At 46.1% G+C, this 21,637-nt stretch overlaps 1 protein-coding gene across 1 annotated transcript in view; it reads right to left on the minus strand.

The window, feature by feature from the left end:
• The window catches only part of ENTR1 (endosome associated trafficking regulator 1), a 261,223-nt gene that overhangs the window by 18,662 nt on the left and 220,924 nt on the right, over positions 1-21,637 (minus strand). Inside the window, exon 7 of the mRNA XM_086921025.1 lies at positions 19,834-19,973. Coding sequence (XP_086777151.1) covers positions 19,834-19,973 — 140 coding nt within the window. The remainder of the gene's footprint in view (positions 1-19,833; positions 19,974-21,637) is intronic.

Raw genomic sequence — 21,637 nt, forward strand, 5'->3', positions numbered from 1 at the left:
GCTGATAGCCAGAAACCAGTCCTAGGATGCTTGATTCCGGTCCAGGGAAGACACAGCTTGGCAGTTCGGGCTGGACTGTTCCTATGAGGCACAGGGTCAAGACTGATTTGCATATGGCCATGTCTGAACTGGGGTGGCTTGGTGAGCAAAATAACGATGGATTAAACCCAGATTTGTGACTGGGGGTGAATGTTTTGCCATTGTGCAACTTTCCGTCCGTCATCTTGTGTGTTTTGCTGCTAAAGTCAGAGCATATCCTCTTCAGGTATGGCCTAACAGCCGGTACGAGATACAAGATGAGGCAAAAGCATTTTGGTAAGTGTGACACAAAATAAATACCAGCAATAACCCGATACTCAGGAATGACAAAATCATACCCCCTGCAAGGTTAAGAGACCAAGTTATCAATCTTGCCCATGAAGGCCACTTAGGCAGGAGCCTCACCAAGTCAAGGGTGAGGGAGCGCTTCTGGTTCCCAGGTATGGCCAGCATGTATGAGTCCAAAGTGAAAGACAGCAAAATATGTGCCAATAGGGACAAAACGGTAAGCTGTACAAGTCCCCGACAAACCAAGGGAGAAAGTAGCCCTAGACATATTTGGTCCCATCAAAAAGGCAGGGGTGACTACACGCTATGCACTGGTCATGGTAGATTACAATTCTCACTGGGTAGTTTCTAAAATGGTTCATCACCGAGCACATAATAAAGTTTCTTAAATACCCCTTTTAGTGTGAAGGCATCCCGACCACTATTGTAACAGATAACAGAGGGCAATTTATGTCTTCTGCCATGGTGTAGTTTCTGGCTCACCTTAATGTTTGACACTTTAAGACTTAATACACAAAAGCAACCTCTTGTCTACCCTATATACTTTGAAACAGGCAGCGGCTCTACTATTTCCTAAATGCACAGAACAGAAACATTCAAAGTCAACGATACCACCTTCTTATAGTATGCATGTTTTGGGCTCTTGGAATCATAGATCATTTCTGTTCCATAACAACCATTTTACCTTGAGATAATCCAAGATGGCGCTCGTCATTCAATGCACTTTACAATCACAGCACACTGCGCCCATAGGGAATCTTAACTATAGTATTTGATCTTAAGATAATTCTTTAAGATAAGACTCTAAACTCCAGGGATCTGATAAAATTCCCGAGATATTTGGTACTACACGCGCTAATTAGGAATAGAACTACAGTGAACCTATGATCCCGTTCCGAAATGGCGCAACCGATATCCTTTTGTAATAAGTTATCGCGTGGCTTCTAGGACTCTCGCGAGTATCCCATTTTAACTGATTGACGATCACGGAAATACTATTAAAAAAAAAAAAGCAGGTGATGCCGATAAGATCGTTTTACCCCTAGACAGGTGAGGACGAAGAAATATTTGGACCCTTTGGAGTACGACTGAGGTAAGCCGGGAACCTTTCCACTGCATTTCGTTTGGCTATGGTAGCTGACAAGACGTTAGGAATTCTATTTCTAGACGGAAACCTATTTTCTGTGATCTGACGTTATAACTTAGCCATGAGTGGTGGGACTTTGCGTGTCTACAAAGGACGGCAATAGCATTATAATGGGTTGTTGCCTTCTGTGGGGAAATGCCAGCAACAGTAACAGATTGTGTTCATACTAAAAACTGAGAACTATGGGCACAGATAAAGGGTGATTTTTAGAACAGCGATACCCTGCAACCCTCGAAATGCCACCATTGTAAAGCTGACATAAATGGACTCTGCTTTTTCCCTCTCGTTTTAAAACCTTTTAAAAGTGATTGCGCATGTACTCTCAAATAAAGGCTAGTAAGGCTCCTAAGGTCTTCTATTTTGCTTTTCAGTTACAGAAAAGCCTACATTGTGAGCCAGGACTCCATACAACTAAATGTGCACTGATGTTGTGAAAGTTTAAAAGAATACGCAAACATTATTGCTTTAATTCGAGGTAAGAACAAAATGAGCGTGCCTTAATGTAGGTGAATCCCTTTATTTTGAACTGTTTACCTAAGCTATTATATCCTTCTTTACAGATACATATTGGATGTTATCCCCGGCTGGGTTGATAAACTCCAAAGTAAAATCTCATATCTGAAGGACTTATAGGATATCCCTTCATTGGATCAGCATCGGCTCCATTGAGAAGTAGGTTTCTCTTTAGGAAGTGTACCTTGTTCTGGTATATGATAGCCAATTGAGCTAATTGGTATTCTCCACTGTTTGATTCATAGAAATACCTTCGATCATCACCTTGTAGGATCCTTAACTTGTACTTCTTGGATCCCAGAAATATAAATACCCTACCGTGAAAAAATGTAGGTTGCTACAGTTTTTATTATATCCTCCTACGTTGGTGATGGCTTAATGATTAGTGATAAATAACACCTTACATTCTGCTCTGTCACCGTGGGAGTAAACTATTTTCTCCTTTTTTCTGGGGACTTTCGGTTCTTTTTCTCTAATCTAATTATGCTGGTAGGGCTATTTTATAATAGACTTTGACCCTGCAATGTTGGAACTACTTTTAGGCCACCATTTATGAGATTCCATCTCTAAGCAAAATAAAAACAGGATAGAGGCTTCCTCTAACTCCTGCAAAGAGATTTTTACCATTGTCAGAGAATTCATTGCCCCTCGATCCAATGCAACCCAAGTCGCTCCTTCTGAGTCCTGGGCCTATGATCTTGCAAATTTCTTCACTAGTAAGATTAAACTAATCCAGGACTCTTTCACTTTTGTGGCACCAGCGGGGTTGACCAGCCTCGAGGACGGTTCAGGCTTATCGGCCCCTTTGGGCCCAGTGTTGGCCGTTTTTCCATCAATTTCAGCCCCTGCTTCCTTGGCACTTATGGGCAATCTTAAATCTGGGTCGCCTCTTGACCCCTGCCCGGCCAAATTTTTGGCAAAAATGGCGGAAGTTATAAACCCGCTGGCGAATCCACTCCTGAATCGCTCTTTGAGCCAGGGAGTGGTTCCGCAGGCCTGGAAGCAGGCAATGGTCATCCCTTTGCTGAAGAAGCCTGGTCTCGATCCGGAGGTCCTGGCCAATTATAGGCCTATTTCTCTCCTCCCTGCTTTTACGAAAATCTTGGAGAAGCAAGTGCATACGGTGCTCTCTAATTTCCTGGAAACTCATGAGGTTCTGCATGCCACCCAATCTGGCTTCCGCCCCAATTTAAGCACGGAGACGGCGCTTTTGGAGGTGTCAGAAGCCATTAAAGAGGTACTGGACTCCGGGGGCAAAGCCATGCTGGTCATGTTAGATCTGTTGGCGGCCTTTGACACCGTCCCCCACGAGGGCCTTCTTGCTAGACTCTATGAGGTCGGCCTAAGGGGGACGGTGCTCAGCTGGTTTACATCTTTTTTAGCTGGCCGTCGACAAACGATCTGGGCCTCCCCTAACTCGGCCGTGATGCCGCCTTTGGGAGTCGGGGTTCCGCAGGGCTCTGTGTTGAGCCCGACTTTTTTTAACATCTTTATGACCCCTCTGACGGCATTGGCGGAGTCTTTCGGGGCCCAGATCGTATCTTATGCCGATGACACCCAGCTCCTCTTTTCGTGTAAGAAGGGAGGAGACTTTGATGGAGAGAGTATCCGGGATTGCCTTGGGGCTGTTTTTAAATGGTTCGAGCTGAACAGCCTCAAGTGCAACTCAGATAAGTCTGAGGTGCTCTTCTTTGGGTGCCCATCGGATCCGGACTGGCAGGCTTGGTGGCCTATTAACATGTTCCCCCCGTCTTGCCCGTCCCAACTAGCCAAGAACTTGGGGGTCAAGATGGACAAGGGTCTGACGTTGAGGTCTCAGATCCTTGGTGTGACGGGAACATGTTTTGGCCTCCTCAAGATGCTCCGGAAGTTTCTGCCTCTTCTTTCAGAGGAACATAGGAAGCCGACAGTGCAGGCTCTGATTGGCTCAAGATTGGATTATTCCAACGTCCTCGACTTGGGCCTGCCAGAGTATTTATTGCAGCAGCTGCAAGTTGTGCAGAATTCGGCCGCAAGGGCCATTTATGGCCTAAATAGGCGAGCCAGCGCTGCTGGCCTATTGCAGTCGCTCCATTGGCTGCCTATCCGAAAACGGATTGCCTTCAAGGTGTTAACTTTGGCCTATAAAGCCCTTCATGCTGTGGGAGCTAAGTATCTCCAAAGGAGACTTGCCTTTTACCACCCGGCTCGCTCTCTCAGATCAGAATCTCTGTTTCTGGCGGTGGTGCCGCGAGTAAAAAGAGCCCGTATTGGAGGCCGCTCCTTTGGATTGCTGGCGCCACAGTTGTGGAACACTCTGCCGCTGACACTGCGCGGAGCTACTAATTTACTTGCTTTTAGGAAGGGCCTTAAAACCTGGCTTTTTGACCTCTAGGCCTTTATCTTTCTGTTCTGCTTTTTATTCTGTTGTTATATCATTGTGTTGTGTTATTCTGCTATAGGTCTCAATATAAAGCGCCGGGACACTCTTTTTGAGTAGCTGTGCGCTATACAAAATTAAATATAACATAACATAACATAACATGACAAAAAGATGTATTAAAAAGAAATGTTTTTGAAATTTGATGCACAGTGCAGAAATTTTAACATTATACTATCAGCCATATTCATCAACCTGAATTGCGCTCGCAAATGGCCAGATTCTGAGAATCTGGCCGTTTGCGAGTGCGATTTTTGCATTTGGGATTCATCATCCCAAATGCAAAAATCGCTAATTGCGAAATCGCATATTTGCGAGGAATTGGATTTAAGGAATCTCTAATAGAGATTCCTTAAATGCAATTCATCACCCTAATTGGAATTGCGAATTCGCAATATTTGGTCGCAATTTACCACGAAATCTGACTTTGTGGTAAATTGCGAAAAACGAGTAAAAAGCACTTTAGTGCATTTTTTACTTTTGCATGTTACACACACACATGTCCTCTGGACATGTGTGTGCGCAACACCTGTTAAAATGTGCATTTGAGGGGTGCTACTGGGTGTCCTTTGGACACCCCTGGCACCCTTCAAATCGCAATCTTATTTGCGATTAGCAAATTGCTAATCGCAAATAAGGAATACTCCCCATTCATTCCTATGGGCCTTTTGGCCCATAGGAATGAATGGGGAGTTTTTCCTTATTTGCGATTAGCAATTTGCTAATCGCAAATAAGGAATCAGTAGGAATCGCAATAAATTTTGCTAATCCTACATGAATCCCGTTTTGCGAGTCCTTAATAGCGAATCGCTATAATTCGCTATTAGGGCCTCGCAAAACGGGAGATTGATGAATCTGGCTGTATGTTATTTCAGATATGTCAACACCCCATTTTGTCTATCTGGACCCTGTTTGTTCCTTATCGGCCCTGATGAAGGTGATAAAACCATTCTAATCAACGAAACGTACGTAGGCCAGTCATGCACATCTGACAAGCCTAAGACCAGGAAAGTTACTTAAAGAAGAAACAGTTGTGGACAATAAAAAGACGGACTAATGCCTCCTATTATGATTATATTTAATACAGGTTAATCCTTTGTATTCTCAGATGTGGTGTCTTGTTCATGCTTTCCCCTTTTTTGTAACAATTGTGTTGTATGGTATGTTAGTGAGTTTGGCTGAATAGTATGCTTGGTGAAATAGTTTGTGTGAAAGTGTCATATTGACTTCACTTTTGTTTTGCAATGGGGCTATTGTCATGTGGGGTGCTTCAAACATTTAGTATTTTATGTTTTAAGAAAAATGTACATATGGGTGACAATAATTGATTGTTTTGTCATGCACATCAAAACAACTGTTTATATTTGCAAAAACAGAAATACATAACAAAAATGTTTTATAAAAAATAGACAAACAAATGAATTCATACTAATAAAAAGGAAACTTGTATGGAAATCAATGTATTGCTCACTTTGAATGTTTCTGTTCTGTGCATTTAGGAAATAGTAGAGCCGCTGCCTGTTTCAAAGTATATATGTTAGACAAGAGGTTGCTTTTGTGTATTAAATCAATACCCCCCTCCTCTTGAACCTTAAATAACCAGGGGGTGCCTTAATTCTACATTATTTGACACTTTAAGACTGCCTTATACTGCCCCAGGACCAATGGTTAAGGAATGCACCCAGTTAGCCTGAGCCAACCACTTGGACATAGAAAATGCTGTGCAGGAAATGTTGTGGGCTTACCATACCACTCCCAGCTCTGTAACAGGAGTCTCACCCTTCACTGCCCTTAAAGGAAGAAAACCCTGCACAAAAATGTTTGTGGGTTGGTTGGGTGGAGGGGATAGAGTTTCTAACGACCCCGAACTGGCCTGAGATAAAACTGCACTCCACCAAGCCAAGTATGAAAACCAATACAATGTCAAAAATGGCACCAAAAGTCAACCATGGAATGTTGGGGACGGAGTGTATGTAAAGCAGCCTACCGGCCGGGAAGAGTCACTGTCCAAGTTCTCCCAACCAATGCGCATTGCTGCAACTAAACTAAACGTTGCTGTAATGGATAATAGACAATTTTGGAGCACGAACAGACAGGTTCAACATGACCCTCGTCAATTGTCCTCCAGTGAGAGTTCTGCAAGGGGAGCGAGTCAAGCCCCCGTAGCAGTGAAATCACAACTCGACGAGAATCCAAAATGCCGGTCTGGCATAAAGACTATGTCATGACCACCTGAACATTTCAGTTGGATATGTCAACCATCTCTTTGGCTATCTTCCGTCCTTCTCCTTCTGACCAGTCCCTTCTTCCTTTCTGTGCTATTCTTTTTGTTTCCTCTTCCTTTTATTTCCCTAAAGGTGAGGAAGATGTGTTTTAATTTCATTCTTCCCACTTGGTACCTCCCCCCCCCCCCTCCCCCCCATTGCCCACAATATGGTGTACAGTGATGACCACTGCCCGAGTACCACACTGCAAACATCGGATATCATGGTTAACAAATTTAGGCCCCAGCCTCATGCTAATCTAGCATGTGCACAGAGGGCTAGGCCTTCACTTCTGAATGGTCCTAGGCCTGTCCTGGTTCTTGGGGAACACACCAATTGGACCCACCATAGTGACAAAAGGACTATTTTCCCTTTCACAATCTCACACATGTATGGTAAAGGTGACATTGTATAGTGATTATATTATTACATGGCCTTTTACGATTGAAAGCCAACTGGCCATTTGACCCAAAATTCAACTGCTGGCAGTGAAGCCAGAATCCTACCGCCAAGATACCATGAGCCTGTGTGGAGGCATGCTATTGGAGTATGGTATGCATTATATGAGTGCCTAGGTAATCCGGAGTGACACAGTGCTAAGTGTTCCATTTTGTGCATGTACACAGACGTAGGTGAGATCGCTTACACAAAGAGTGGAAGTGTGCTGCTGACACTCCTTAGACTGGAACGAGGAAACCCCAACCCTTTGAATTTCGATTATGTCTTTTCTGATCGAGCGCTGCGATAAGTCATCCTGAGACTGCTGTTTAGTGGATGGCAGTGAAGGGTGGCACTGTAGTCTCTGTGTAAGGGTGTGAAGGGTCCTTTAAAAGGGAAGCAGCTATTTGTCTCTCTTCCTGATCGCTATCAAGTGTGGCTGCTAATAGTCAGGTTCAGACTACTCGCATGATAGCATCTCTTTGTGACTCTGTCTAAACCTGGAGATGGCCCTGCTGTGAAGATCATCACTCACGACAATAGCAGAGTCTTGAAGATAGCCTGAGGACACATGAAAAGGGCACTGACCCAAACCACTTCTGAAGAGACAGCCAGATAAACCACATTTCCTGTCGGATAACTCTAATGTCCCGAGTTAATGGTGTATAATAAAGTGTTTTTTAAAACTAGGACCACGGAATCTCAAACAGTGGGCAACCCATCCAAAATGGCAAAGTATATTTTAAAAACCTTACCCGAAAGTAGGAATGTATAAACATTTCTCATATCTGGAACATAAATAAGACTTTTTGGCAAAGCTGTCAATTAAGTACATGGAAGACTAGAAAGTAAAACAATCAATAAAAAGATCAATCATTGCTGCTGGCAATCAACATAAATGATGAAACAGATTTCAAATCTTTGGAACAAAAGGTAGTGTTTGTTAAAATGTATTTTGTCATGAAAGTGTTGATCAAATTATCAAGATTGGCACTCAGTGTTGTAAGATGGCACAGAACTGCTAATGGAGGCTTAACATGTGAAAATGTGGTTGCATGTTGATAACCATGAAGACGGAAAAGTCCCACTCTGACAGGTGGAAAAGAAAAGGGGTATGAGGTTTACATTCTTGGAACAGCATCTTTAGGGTCAAACGTTGCTGGCAACAAAGCAACCAGCAAATTAAGAACAATTGTTACTTACCTGTAAACAGGTGATTCTCCAGTATTGGTGTCTTTCATAGATTCACATGCTTGAATATTCCCCGTCGTCGGAGTGGGAGTCCCACGGTAAATAAAATAGCAATAACATACTCATAATATGTATATGTAAAAACATAACGCATGAAATACACATTAGAAAAAAGGTAGTAAATACCTAGACATAATTCCACATAGGAATACATGAAGGGAGAAAAAGACACTTGTAGTCCTATTCCTGTCATTATGTTGGTCCAAACGGTAGCCAATCAGGCGCCAGCAGCCCTGCAGAACCTTCTCCTCAGAGCTCAGTACCTCAGATTTTCGTAGCACAAGAGTCTATGAGGAGGAGAGAGCCTCTGAGGGGAGGTGGGCGGGTCGCATGTGAATTTATGAAATACACCAATACTGGAGAACCACCAGTTTACAGGTAAGTAACAATTGTTCTTCTCCAGTATTAGGGTGTCTTTCATAGATTCACATGCTTGAATATAGAATAGAAAGCAGTAATAATGAACCGACTTATAAGACCAAAGCATATATAATATATACATATATAGCCATGCAAGTCATAAAGTAACATGGCAAACCATAATGGAGGAGGGAAGACAGAGGCTCACCATCTTGGAAAAGATTGCGAAGCACAGCCTGTCCCACTGCAGTATCTGCTTCATTGAGGGCACCCAGGCAGTAGTGTTTTGTAAACGTGTGCCTGCTGGACCACGTGGCTGCTCTGCAGATCTGATATAGCGGCACACCGGCGAAAAGGGCAGTTGAAGACGACATCGCCCTGGTGGAATAGGCCTTCACTGAAGACTGTAGAGGCTTGCCTGCCATTTGATGCAGAAAGCAATGGCCGAGGAAACTCAACGAGCAATAGTAGGTTTGGTAACTGGGTGCCCTTTGTGGAAGCGTCCATAAGCTATGAACAATTGGTCAGCTTTACGAAAAGGAGCAGTTCTGCTGATGTAAAATTTTAAGCACCTTTTAATGTCCAAGGAGTGCAAGCGCTGCTCCGCTGGAGACTGCGGGTTAGCAAAGAAAGTCTTTAGGAAAACAGGTTCGTTGATGTGGAAATCCGAAGGCACCTTAGGTAGGAAGGTGGGATTAGTGCGAAGCACTACACAGTCCGGCTGGAATTGAAGGAAAGGAGGATTTATAGTGAAGGCATGAATATCACTTACGTGACGTGAAGACATCAACGAAAGGAGAAGAGCAACCTTCCAAGTAAGAAACTTCAAGGCTGCCTTGTGTATAGGTTCGAATGGTGCCTTCATTAGTTGTGCTAAGACGATATTAAGGCGCCAAGGAGGAGGAGGGCGCTGAACGGGTAGGAATTTGCGGAACAATCCTTTGAAAAATTGACGTATTATCCTAGAAGAACAAAGTGAAGTGGAACCATCCTGGCGGAAGCGGGAAATTGCCACCAGAAAAACTTTCAAAGTTGAATGAGACAGTCCAGATTGAGCCAGTTGCAGAATGAATGGGAGGAGTTGCCCAGGCGTGGAACGAATGGGATGGACACCAGCCGCTGCGCACCAATGGCAGAACCTTCTCCATTTAAGCTTGTAGGTTTTAACAGTTGACGGAGCTCTGGCCTGAGCGATACTGTCTCTGCAGTCTGGCGGAATGGTTAAATGTGCAAATTCAAGGTGCTCAGGTTCCAGGCTGACAAACTCAGAGAGGAGGGGTCCGGATGGCAAATCTGACCCTTGTCCATTGTGAGGAGGTCCATCCGAGGATGAAGAAAGATGGGCTCGCACTGAGATAGAAGGAGCAGCTCCGAGAACCATGCCTGTCGAGGCCATCTTGGAGCGATCAGAAGAATGTGGCAAGGCTGCCTTCGCATCTTCCACAATACTCGAGGCACCAGAGGGATCGGAGGAAAAGCGTAAGCAAACAGATTGAACCAATTGATCAAAAGGGCATTGCCCTGTGACCCTTGGTAGGGATGCCAGCTTGCGTAAGATGATTCAGAAAAGGGGGTGGTGATGAACAGAGTGTCTGAATTAAGCAGACCACTCTTACCCAGTCCAAAGATCAGGGCTTGATCCATCACCGTTTTTTAGCTCACTGCACCATCCCAGCTCAGAACCTGGCTACATGCAAATTAGTCTGTTCCTGTCCCAGTGCATGATGGGAACAGGGCAAACCAAACTACCAAGCCAATTCTTATACTGGGAAGGAAACAAGCTACCGGGGACTGGTTTCTGGCATTTCAGCCGTCGTCGGCCCGGCTTGCTTGAATCCTGATGGTGCAATGATCAAGGGACTCACATCTGAGTATACCCTTCCACGCTTATGGTGGACAAAATGATTCAGAAAAGGCGGTGGTGATGAACAGAGTGTCTGAATTAAGCAGACATGAGACCCTTGCTCACTGCACCATCAGGATTCAAGCAAGCCGGGCCGACGACAGATGAAATGCCAGAAACCGGTCCCCGGTAGCTTGTCTCCTTTCTGGTGAAGAATTGGCTTGGTAGTTTAGTCTGCCCTGTTCCCATGATGCACTGGGCCAGGGACAGACTGATTTGCATATAGCCAGGTTCTGAGCTGGGATGGTGATGGATCAAGCCCTGATCTTTGGACTGGGTAAGAGTGGTCTGCTTAATTTAGACACTCTGTTCATCACCACCCCCTTTTCTGAATAGCTTGCGTAAGATGGGCTTTTCCGGTTCTCCGGTGTTGCAAAGAGATCCATCGACGGACGACCCCATCGCCGAAAAATCAACTCGAGTGTTGGTTGATGCAACTCCCATTCGTGGGTCGATGACATGGATCTGCTGAGGGAATCCGCCAGGATGTTGGAGACACCTGGAAGATGCACAGCAGTGAGAGTGGTGACTCAGAGCCCAGTCCCAGATCGATTGCACCAGTTGAGACAAGAGTGGAGATTTTGTTCCGCCCTGCTTGTTTATATAATGCATGCTGGTTGTGTTGTCCGTTTGAATAAGGTCTGACTCTCCTTGAAGCACTGGATGAAATGACTTGAGCGCTAGAAAAATGGCTATCAACTCCAGCCTGTTGATGTGCCAGGCCCTCTGAGGCAGAGTCCACTTGCCCTTTATGGACAGACCTTGAAGGTGTGCCCCCCATCCTTCCAAGGATGCGCCCGTCATCAGAGTAAGTTCCGGAGTGGTGGAGAGGAACGAAATCCATGTCGACAGATTGGATGGCTGCGTCCCCCATTTGAGAGCCGCCCTCATGCGAGCGGTGACACAGACTATATCGTTGAAGCAACCGATGATCTGATGCCATTGCCCATACATTTTTTCTTGAATGGGGCGTGTCCGTAGTCTGCAATTTGGGATCAGCGCAATGCACGATGATGCCATCCCTAGAAATGACTTTAATAGTCGGACTGAAACGGACTGTTTTGTCCGTAGAAGAGACACCAGTTGAAGTATCTTTTGTTGACGCTCCTGAGACACAAAAGCTTTTGCAAGAGTTGTATCTCACGTGGCCCCCAGAAAATTCTTGCAGAGATCTGGATGTAACTGGGACTTTTCGGTGTTGATGGAAAGTCCGAGAGAGCGAAAGACCTCCTGACAAAGGCGTGTGTCCTGAAGCAGCTGCGTGCGAGACTGTGATTTTAGGAGACAGTCGTCCAGGTATGGAAAGATTTGGACACCCTGGAGACGCAGATAAGCAACCACAGGAGCTAGCACCTTTGTAAAGACGCGAGGGGCAGAGCGTAGGCCGAAAGGCAGCACCTTGAACTGGAAATCCTTCCTTCCCACGCGGAAACGCAAGTACTTCCGATGTCGCGGAAGAATAGGGACATGGAAATAGGCTTCTTGGAGATCGATAGTTGCCATGAAATCTCCCATTAAGAGCAAGCGTAAGATCTCTGACAACATTAGCATGCGGCAGGACTGGCACTTGAGATACTTGTTGAGTGCTCGCAAGTCCAATATTGGCCGCCAATATCCGTTTTTCTTGATAAGGAAAAAACGGGAATAAAATTCCTTCCCCCTTTGAGACTTGGGCACCACCTCGACTGCCCCCTTCTGCATCATAGAAGTTGATGGAGTAGTTCCTGGATGTGGGCTGGAGGTGGGCCGGAAAGTGGAGTAGGAGGAGGAAGTTTGATGAAATCTAGAGCATGGCCTTTCTCTACAATGTCCAGAACCCAACGGTCCGAAGTGATGGAGGACCATTGAGAACAAAACAGGGAGATTCGACCTCCAACTCTTTCGGGCAAAGGCAAGTCATTGTCTCTTGGGAGCAGATCCTCTGTAGGAAGATTTCCCCCAATAGGTTTTAGAAGACTGCGGACGGGAAGACTGCTGTTGGTTATTAGAATAGCGTTGGTTGCCTTGGTTGTAGGAACGATATTGGTTGCTTCCTCCTCGAAAATTTGAAGAGGTGCCTCGTCCACGTGCACCACGAAAAGGCTGCTTCCGAAATTGTACATTTCCTTAAGAGCGGGCAGTGTTTGTATCTTTAATAGATTGTAATGCCTCATCGACATTTGCCCCAAAAAGTGACTCGCCATCATATGCATATCCAGCATTTTTGCCTGCACCTCCTGCCGAAAGGATGTGGAGCGTAACCAACCTTGTCTGCGTAGAACAGCCGCTCCAGCGAGCTGTCGGAAACCTGTAGAGGCAATATCGACGGCACAGTCAATAATCTCCTCTGAAGTTCTCTCATGTTCTTGGAGAAGTTGCAAAGCTTCCGCCTTTGAAGCGTCTGGAACTAAAGCCACGAAAGCCGTCATGTCTGCCCACATTTGGAGGTCGTACCGCCCCAAAATAGCCAAAGCATTGGCTGCTCTCACTATGGTGGAGGCCATAGCTGAAAATTTTTCGGCCTATCGCATCCAGACGACGACCATCGCGATCTGGTGAAGCAGTCACAGTAGACGCAGGATTCCGAGAACAGCGCTGAGCCGCCTGCGTAACCACCGAATCTGGTTTCGGCTGTCCAATAAGGCACGCTGGACTACTAACAGGCGCCTTATATTTCTTCTCCAACCGGGGCATCTGCGCCGGCAGCGAATTTGGGGTCTGCATCAACTTTACCCCATCAACCAAGATAAAGTCAATAATAGGCACAGTATGGACTTGCTTAAACGGTTGGTTTTTTAAATCATAGAGGAAGCAATCCTCTTCCCTCTTTACTCTTGGCAATTTAAAACGTTGAGCCGCCCTATCCATCAGCTGATGGAAACTTGCAATATCCACTGGGGGGGAATCACCTGGCTTTACCGGAGAGGGAGATGGTGTCTGAACTTGATAATTATCCCACTCCGCCATATCCTCATCATCTCGAACCTCACCATCTTCGCGGTCCGGAGTAACGTCACCTTCGTCATCATCATACACAGTTGTGTGTATCCGAACTGACTATTGTATCTGAGGAGCAGAGGTTGGTTTGGGCGGCGGAGGAGCCACATCAGGCATTGCAACAGGCGTTAAAACAGAAGGCACCGTCGGTACCTGTGGAGAAGGCGGGAAACGCCTATTATAATCGTCCAACATATGCTGGAGATTAGATATAAGCGACAAAGGTACAGTCGCAGTAGGAACTTGAACTGTCGTTTCCTCTTGCTGGTAATATTGGTCCTCATCATCATTACTATAGTCCTGGCACTTGATGACCAAATCAGATTGACTTCGTGCTGCCCTAAAAGATTCATGCACATCTTCTGATCCAAATCCGTTGCAAACAAAGGTGACGGAGGTTGTGGATCACTGGAGATGGAAATTTGGTCAATAGACAGAGCGGCGTTGGTGAAGCGTGTCAACAGTGGCAGATCCCGAGGATGAGAGTGGTAGCAAAGGCAGAGAGGCAAACGCAGAAGAAGTCGTCGGTGGAACTGACAACGACGATGGAGTTGCTGGAGCCACACTTGAAGAATCCATCGTCGATGGTTCTGTCGTCAATGGAGCCATCGACGGAGCTTTCGTCGACGGAGTCGATGACGAGGATGACTTCTTTTTCATCGACGGACCAAGCGTCGACGGGGCGGCCGTCGACAGGGCGGCTGTCGACAGGGCTGTCGTCGACGGAGTTGATCTTTTAACAATCTTCGTTGACAAAGATTTGGTCTTCGACAGCGGAGGCTTCTTTGACGACGACGACGAAGCAATAGGAATAACAGATCGTACAGTCTTGAAACTGAGAGTTACCTTCGTCGACGACGAGGACGTCGACGAAACAGCCGTCGACGATCCTGATGCAGACGTCATCACTGTCGTCGTCGACGAGCCGGAGACGGCAGATTTCGTCGTCGGGATGACCGTCGACGGGAGTGTCGACGATGAAACATGTTTTTTTAACAGAAACATGAGTGAAACATGCAGCAGACGCCTGAGAACCAGGTCGCGTGGGCGTGGACGTAGCAGGTAGAGGTGAAGACACCACAGGGGCCAGAGAGAGTGACATCTTCTTCTTAAGGAATGGAGAAGGCAACTCCTGCACACTACCACGTTTAGAAGCTGCTTGGGAACGACCAGAAATGAGACTTTCAGCATCAGAAAGTATATTAGAAAGTATATTATCCTTGTCCTTAAGTCTCTAAAGCCACAGTAGAAGACGGCCTTCCCTATCTTTTAGAGTCTTTGTGGAAAAAGTTCTACAGAACATACATTTACCCACATCATTGTCGGGGTAAAGACAGTAAATACACTTACTGTGAGGATCTTCTGAATAAAGGCGCAGCTTTCCACAAGAAGAGCAAGGTCGAAAGAGAGACTTCTTACTAGAAGACATGCTCAGGGAGACTCCCTTTCACACGACGTGCGGTAGAAAATCTGAGGTACTGAGCTCTGAGGAGAAGGTTCTGGAGGGCTGCTGGCGCCTGATTGGCTACAGTTTGGACCAACATAATGACAGGAATAGACTACAAATGTCTTTTTCTCTCTTCATGTATTCCTATGTGGAATTATGTCTAGGTATTTACTACCTTTTTTCTAATGTGTATTTCATGTGTTATGTTTTTACATATACATATTATGAGTATGTTATTGCGATTTTATTTACCGTGGGACTCCCACTCCGACGACAGGGAATATTCAAGCATGTGAATCTATGAAAGACACCCTAATACTGGAGAAACAAGTGTTCTGCGCAGGCTGAGGAGCGGGAGGCGGAGCCCGGGCGGTTATCCCTGCACAAGGGCGTGAGTCGGCAAATGAAGCCTTGCAAACTATGGATGCACGGGTGCTATGCGACCCAAATGCAACCAAGGAACACGACGTCAGCGATTCTTTCATGTAGTTCCTGCCGTGCGAAATGCATCCAAAATGATAACAATCCCGCGAGTGTTGCGCTTGCCACAGTGAGACATGTGCTTTCAATTATCGCGCCCGTGTCTGGGCATGATAATTGAAACCACATGACAGCCGGTACTCATAACAGACACCAATAGGCCATGGTCGGAGCAATGTGCCCGCCTTTGGCCTATTGCGTGCAGTCTTAGTGAAAAACACGCACGCAAAGCCCAATAGCGTGCCCCAAAAGGAAAAGCACACGCTCGTACGTGTGCCATTCATAGGCCAGCTTCTGAAACCCCATTTTTACCTACTAAATGTCTCGCGCTACACACTGTAACGCTAGGCGCGAGACCTAAAAATTAACACAGTGAGTAATGACAACTCACCGTAATATGCTTTGGAGGGTAGACTATCCCACTTTAGCATCTGCTCAATAGTTAGAAGTCAGTCTAATATTTTGAGAAGGTGCAGGCTATTTTATCATGGCAGCTTTGCCAATTTCACAATGAACACAAATTCTGCAATGGCAGTCACAATGTGTGCCAGAACAAGTTAATTGGCTAGTTCATATTATCACTTGGCCAACATGGATCAAGTAGCTGTCTTGCTTGCTACCCATAAGACATTAATACCTCATCGTTTGATGAGATAATTTATTTCTTAGGAATTACATTTTATTTGCAAGCTCTAACCTCATTCACACATTGCTCCCATGCCCACCTTTCCTCTCGCCTCACCCCTCCTTTCCACTTTTCCTACCTCACCCCAGTGCTTTGACGCAACCTCCAGTTTGCACAAAGCCCTTTACAAGACGTTTACTTAGTTGCCACCCTGAACTGTACACTTTCCAAGACCCATAGATGACAAAGATATTTAGGTTGCAAAAGCAAACTCACTGGAAGTGTCAACAGGGCATGCTAATCTAAAGTCACTTCTTTAACCCCTTCGATGCTCATGACGAGCTCAGCTCGTCATGAGGCACAGTGGAGCTGTGCTGATGACGAGCTGAGCTCGTCATGAAACAATGGGAATGACCCTCATGCAGCACAGGAGGGGAAAGTGCACAGCAGCGATGTTGTTAAGACTAAAGTATTTGAAGGTAGATTTCCTGAAAAGGGGGTAGGAACATCTAACAAAGGACTAGTTACCACAAGGTGCTTTAGGCTATACCATGTCCTCCATACTGGATACTGAAAACTCACTTGTGTTCGACTTGTCTTCATTTGCAGCGTGAAATACTAATATTATTGATAATGTGCAACAGAATCTAATCTCGAGATGAACAGGCTGAATTTGTGGTTGCCACTGAATATAGAGACTTATTTTGCCCTGTCCAACTTTCATGCGAAACAGTCTGCTCCACAGACACCATGAAATGAGCAAATGTGTACGGGTGGGGGTTAGTGCGAAGCTGGCATTAGGGAGGGCTGTCAAGAGAGTTTCAGGGGGGAAAAGGAGGCTGCATCCTGGGGCACATTACATGAGCTCCTTATGTCTTAGGAGAGGGACGGGACTGGCAGGATTTGCAGCCAAAGCCTAAAGCAAAACCAGGTCTGATGTTTCTACACCTGGGAAATTCAAGTACAGTAACACCAGGCCAACTGGTAGATTCCACCTTGTTCAACTTGTAATTGGCCTCAAAAGGTTTTATAGGGTTAGTAAACATATGTGTACCAAAACGGTATTAGCAAAACAATATTAAAGGGAGAAATGAATGGCGAGTGCTAGTAAAAGTAGAAAATTCACGATAATTTACAAGAAAAAAGGTTTATCCGGTTATTATTATTATTATTATTATTATGAATTTTATATAGCGCCTGGTTACCAGAAAGGCATCCCAGCGCTCACCAGGGAATGAAACTACAGAGTAATGCGGGGGTTAAGCAGAAAACAGAAAAGTTTTTAAAAGCTTACGGAACCGAAGCAAACTGGCTTCCGAGCGAAGTTGTAGGGGAAGAGAATTCCACAGAGTGGCTACGTTTATAGAGAACCTTCTGCCACCAGTTCTTACTTTCTTCACCCTCCCAACCTGCAAAAGATGTTGGTGGTCAGACTGGAGAGAGCGGAGGGCTTTGTAGGGCTGAACCATCTTCCCCAGAATAGGTGGACCTGCCCCCTGCAGGACTTTATGAGCGATACAGAGTGACTTGAATTTCACCCTGTCCCTCACAGGGAGCCAATGCAGTGCCTTGAGCGCAGGGCGAGCAGATTGATGTCTGGGGATACCCGTCAGAAGCTTGGCGGCCGCATTCTGCACTTGCTGCAGTTTGTTCATGGTAGATTCTGGAGCACCCAGGAACAACGCGTTGCTGAAATCCAGCCGCGAGATGATAAGCCCCTGGATGAGAAGTCTCCTAGTGGCCGCTGGGAGCAGCGGTAGAATCTTCCGAGCCGAGCGGAGCAGGCCAAAGCACACGCCAGAAGTCTTTTTGGCATGGGTTTTAAACGACAGGTCCTGCTCAAGCCAAACCCAGAGGCTCTTAATCTCCTGCTTGGGGGTGGGTACAGGTCCAAGGCAGTCGGGCCAGCTGCTGGGAGACAGAGATGGAGAGGAGTTTCCCAGCAGCATCAGCTCCGTCTTGGAGCCGTTGAGCTTTAAAGCTGAGCTGCACATCCATGTGTAGATCTTCTCCAGACACAAGTGCAGCCGGTCAGGATGGTGCGCCAACTGGGAAAGGCCTACCACCAACTGAGTATCATCAGCATAACTGATGATTTTGATACCCAGCGGCAGTACCACACTCTCCAGGGGGGCCATATAGACGTTGAATAACGTAGGGCTCAATGAAGAGCCCTGTGGCACACCACACTGGAGAGGGATTGAAGATGATTTTTCAGGGCCTTCCCATACCTCGAATGTGCGACCTTCCAAGAAGGAAGCAAACCACTTGAGGGCCAAACCGGTGATCCCCACCCCTGCCAGCCGTTGGAGAAGCACCTGATGGTCCACGGTGTCAAAAGCAGCACTGAGGTCCAGGAGGATCACTGCCACTGATCCCCCTGAATCCAAAATGGTCCTAGCGTTCTCCAGCAGGGCGGTGTCAGTCCCCTGACCGGGACGGAAACCGGTTTGGGAGTCACCTAAGAGGGAATTGGCCTCCAAGAAGTCCGACAGGCGGCTGTTGACCAGCTTCTCAGCGATCTTACTAAGGCCCGGCAGCAGCGAGATAGGCCTGAAGTTGGCAAGGTCGGCGGGGTCCAGATTAGGCTTTTTTAAAAGGGCCTTCACGACCGCCCCTTTCCAACTGGGGGGGTACTACCCCTTGAGTGAGGGACAAGTTTATAAGGTCCGTCACTGGGCCACCAATGGTAGATGCCACCTGTTTAAGATATTTAACAGGTACCGTATCTTTCGGGGAGCCACTCTTCATGGTCCTCAAAATCAAGAGAACTTCCTCCATGGTAACAGTACCAAAGGAGGTCAGCTCCACTGATCGCATCCTACCCTGCGGACCAGGGATATCACCTGGGGAAGATACCTCACCTGGGCGGGGAAGGGAAGCCAGTATATTATCAATTTTTGTTTTAAAAAAGGAAGCCAGTTCTGTGCATTTTTTGCGTGGGTTCTCATGGATGATCTGGGGTTCGGGGATGTTCAGTAATTCCTTGATAACTCTGAATGATTCTTTAGAAGAGTTGGCCGCGGAGCCTATTCTCTCTTCAAAGAATCCAGATTTTGCCGCACGAATGGCGGATTTGTATATACTCAGGGCCTCCCGATAATCCTTCCGCTTCGTTTCACACCAGTCCTTCCTCCAGGACCGCTCTAGCCTCTTGCATCCCTTCCTTAGGGATCTCAATTCGGGCGTATACCACGGCGCCGAACCCACTCTCTTCCCCTTCATAAGTTGTTTCTTTTTGGGAAGAAGGATATCTAACGAGTCCGTAAGCCAAGTGTGTACATTCGCTTCCGCGACTAACGGGTTAGAACCAGGAGGGGGCCGCGTTGCCTCAAGATGTGCCGACCAGGTGTCAATCGAGAGCCTCGACCAGGCTCTTTCCAAAGTGTGGACCCGGTTCAGGCATGCATAGATATATGTGTATGATGGTAGAGCTAAGATGGTACATTGGGGTAGAGAAAACAAGACATAACATTGACTTATGAAGGGGTTGCATCTGTTGGCCGATGCAAGTAAGCAAACGGTGCACCTAACACAGAAGACTAGTAAAGTTGTCACAAGAAAGTATACAACCTACATATTCCTGCAGCCAATCTATCATTATTTTGACTACTGGCAACAATCATTAAGGTTAACATTATGTTAGGCACAGTTATGAGATGATATAGAGTCTCTGGACTTACTTTAAGGAACACTGTGCATTATACATCGTCTTGTTAAGGATCTCCAATGCCAACTGTGCATTTTTTCTGGCAGCATGAAGACCGGCATTCTCCAAGTGGCGAAGGGCTGCATTCTCAGCCTGGTAGTTTGCTAACTGGCCCTGTAAAGAAATAACAGCCATAGCTATAGCTATAGTTAATGTTTTTTTGTCCTTTATGTAAATGCAGGAAGTGAAACGCAATTATTTGTTAAATATTTGAAAAGGTGTAAAGAAAATCGTCTAATGAGATACAAATACAAAAGAAACCACATCTAAGGATGGCTAATCAAGTTTCATTGAAGTACAACATTCTAGCTCACAATGAGATTGTACTAAAAAATGTCTTCAACATCCTCATAGTTAGCTCAGATGCTTGAAAGTTTATAACTGTAGTAAAAGTGAAAGAATCCAATCTTCAATTGGAACACACAGGGCAGTACATATGAAGTGTTTCACTGCAAAGTAGTGACACAGATTAAAACATTTTATAAACACTTGGAGGAGTATCAGGGAAGCACACTTAACTGGTAGAGTTTCTACACAGATTCTTGAGAACAGTCTGGTACATCAAACTACTATTCCAGAAGGACTGGAATGTGCATCATGATATGGATGCCATTGGCAGGGATTGCATTACAAGGCCATGACTGGTGGTTCATTGAACTAATGCATCCAATCCAGCAATCTGTGTTTTGCCTCAGTCACAGGCTCGAAGCATGACGGGCCCACTCTGCCTTTCATCCTTCAGAGGTCGAGAGCATGAGTTGGGTAACAATAAATATGTCACTCACAGCCATCTGGTGATTCTTGGTTATTTTAACCTGTGGCTGGATGGCACTATGAACATGGGATTTCTTAATACGATTCACTCATGTGAGGCCCTTGGTCTCTCCCAGCGAGTTCTACAGGCTACCCATACAGGAGGTCATCGGCTGGATCTGATTTTTTCTGAGACCAACCTCCTTACTGTTGGGGTTGTGCTACCTATGGCCTGGAAGGACCACTCTCTGATTACGTTTTTTGTGAAGGCAGGCACGCCTACTGCAGGGACATCTAGTCAAGTGAGGGAGTATGTCAGCAGGGACTGAAAGTCCCTTGTTCGGAAAAAAGGTGCCTCCCCCACGTTCATGGCTGAGGAATGCTTTGCCTCCGACTTACAGGTTGAGGGGAATTACGCTGCCCTCTGCTCGAAGATTACTTCGGTGCTGGATACCTCTGCTCCTTTTAAACATCACAGGAGTAGGGGGAGACCCTCAGCACCCTGGTTTATGGACAGCCTAAAAAATCTGAGACTGGGATGTAAACAAGCAGAGAGAAGGTGGAGGCACGCGTACCTGGACAGGGACAGGCTTGCTTGGAAAGCTAAGCGGGTGGACTATAAGAAGGAGATCCACAGTTAAGGCAGCGTACTTCTCAAGTGTGATTCTTGATGCCCCGAACAGCTCTCGTGGCATTTTTAATATCTTGAACAGGCTTATTAGCCCAGACTGTGCCAAGAATGAAGTCCCCCCTCTCAGGAACTCTGTGAGAACCTATCTAGGTTCTTTCAGGAGAAAATAAAATTGATTATTGATGATCTGGGGGTGGAGCAGCAACAAATCCTAGCAGTAGCTGATTGTGGCAGCCTGTCGACTCTCGGGGCAGTTCATGAACTGGGAGGAGTTGAGTCCCCTGTGGAATTTGCGCAGCTGTCTGCAGAGGAGTTCAGGGAAGTGGCCTTTGGTATCACATCTGGGTCTCCGCTTGATCCGATCCCACTAAAAATCTGGAAGGAGTACGAGCTT

Source organism: Lissotriton vulgaris, chromosome 5 (genome assembly GCF_964263255.1).
Source record: "Lissotriton vulgaris chromosome 5, aLisVul1.2, whole genome shotgun sequence".
NCBI lineage: Eukaryota > Metazoa > Chordata > Amphibia > Caudata > Salamandridae > Lissotriton > Lissotriton vulgaris.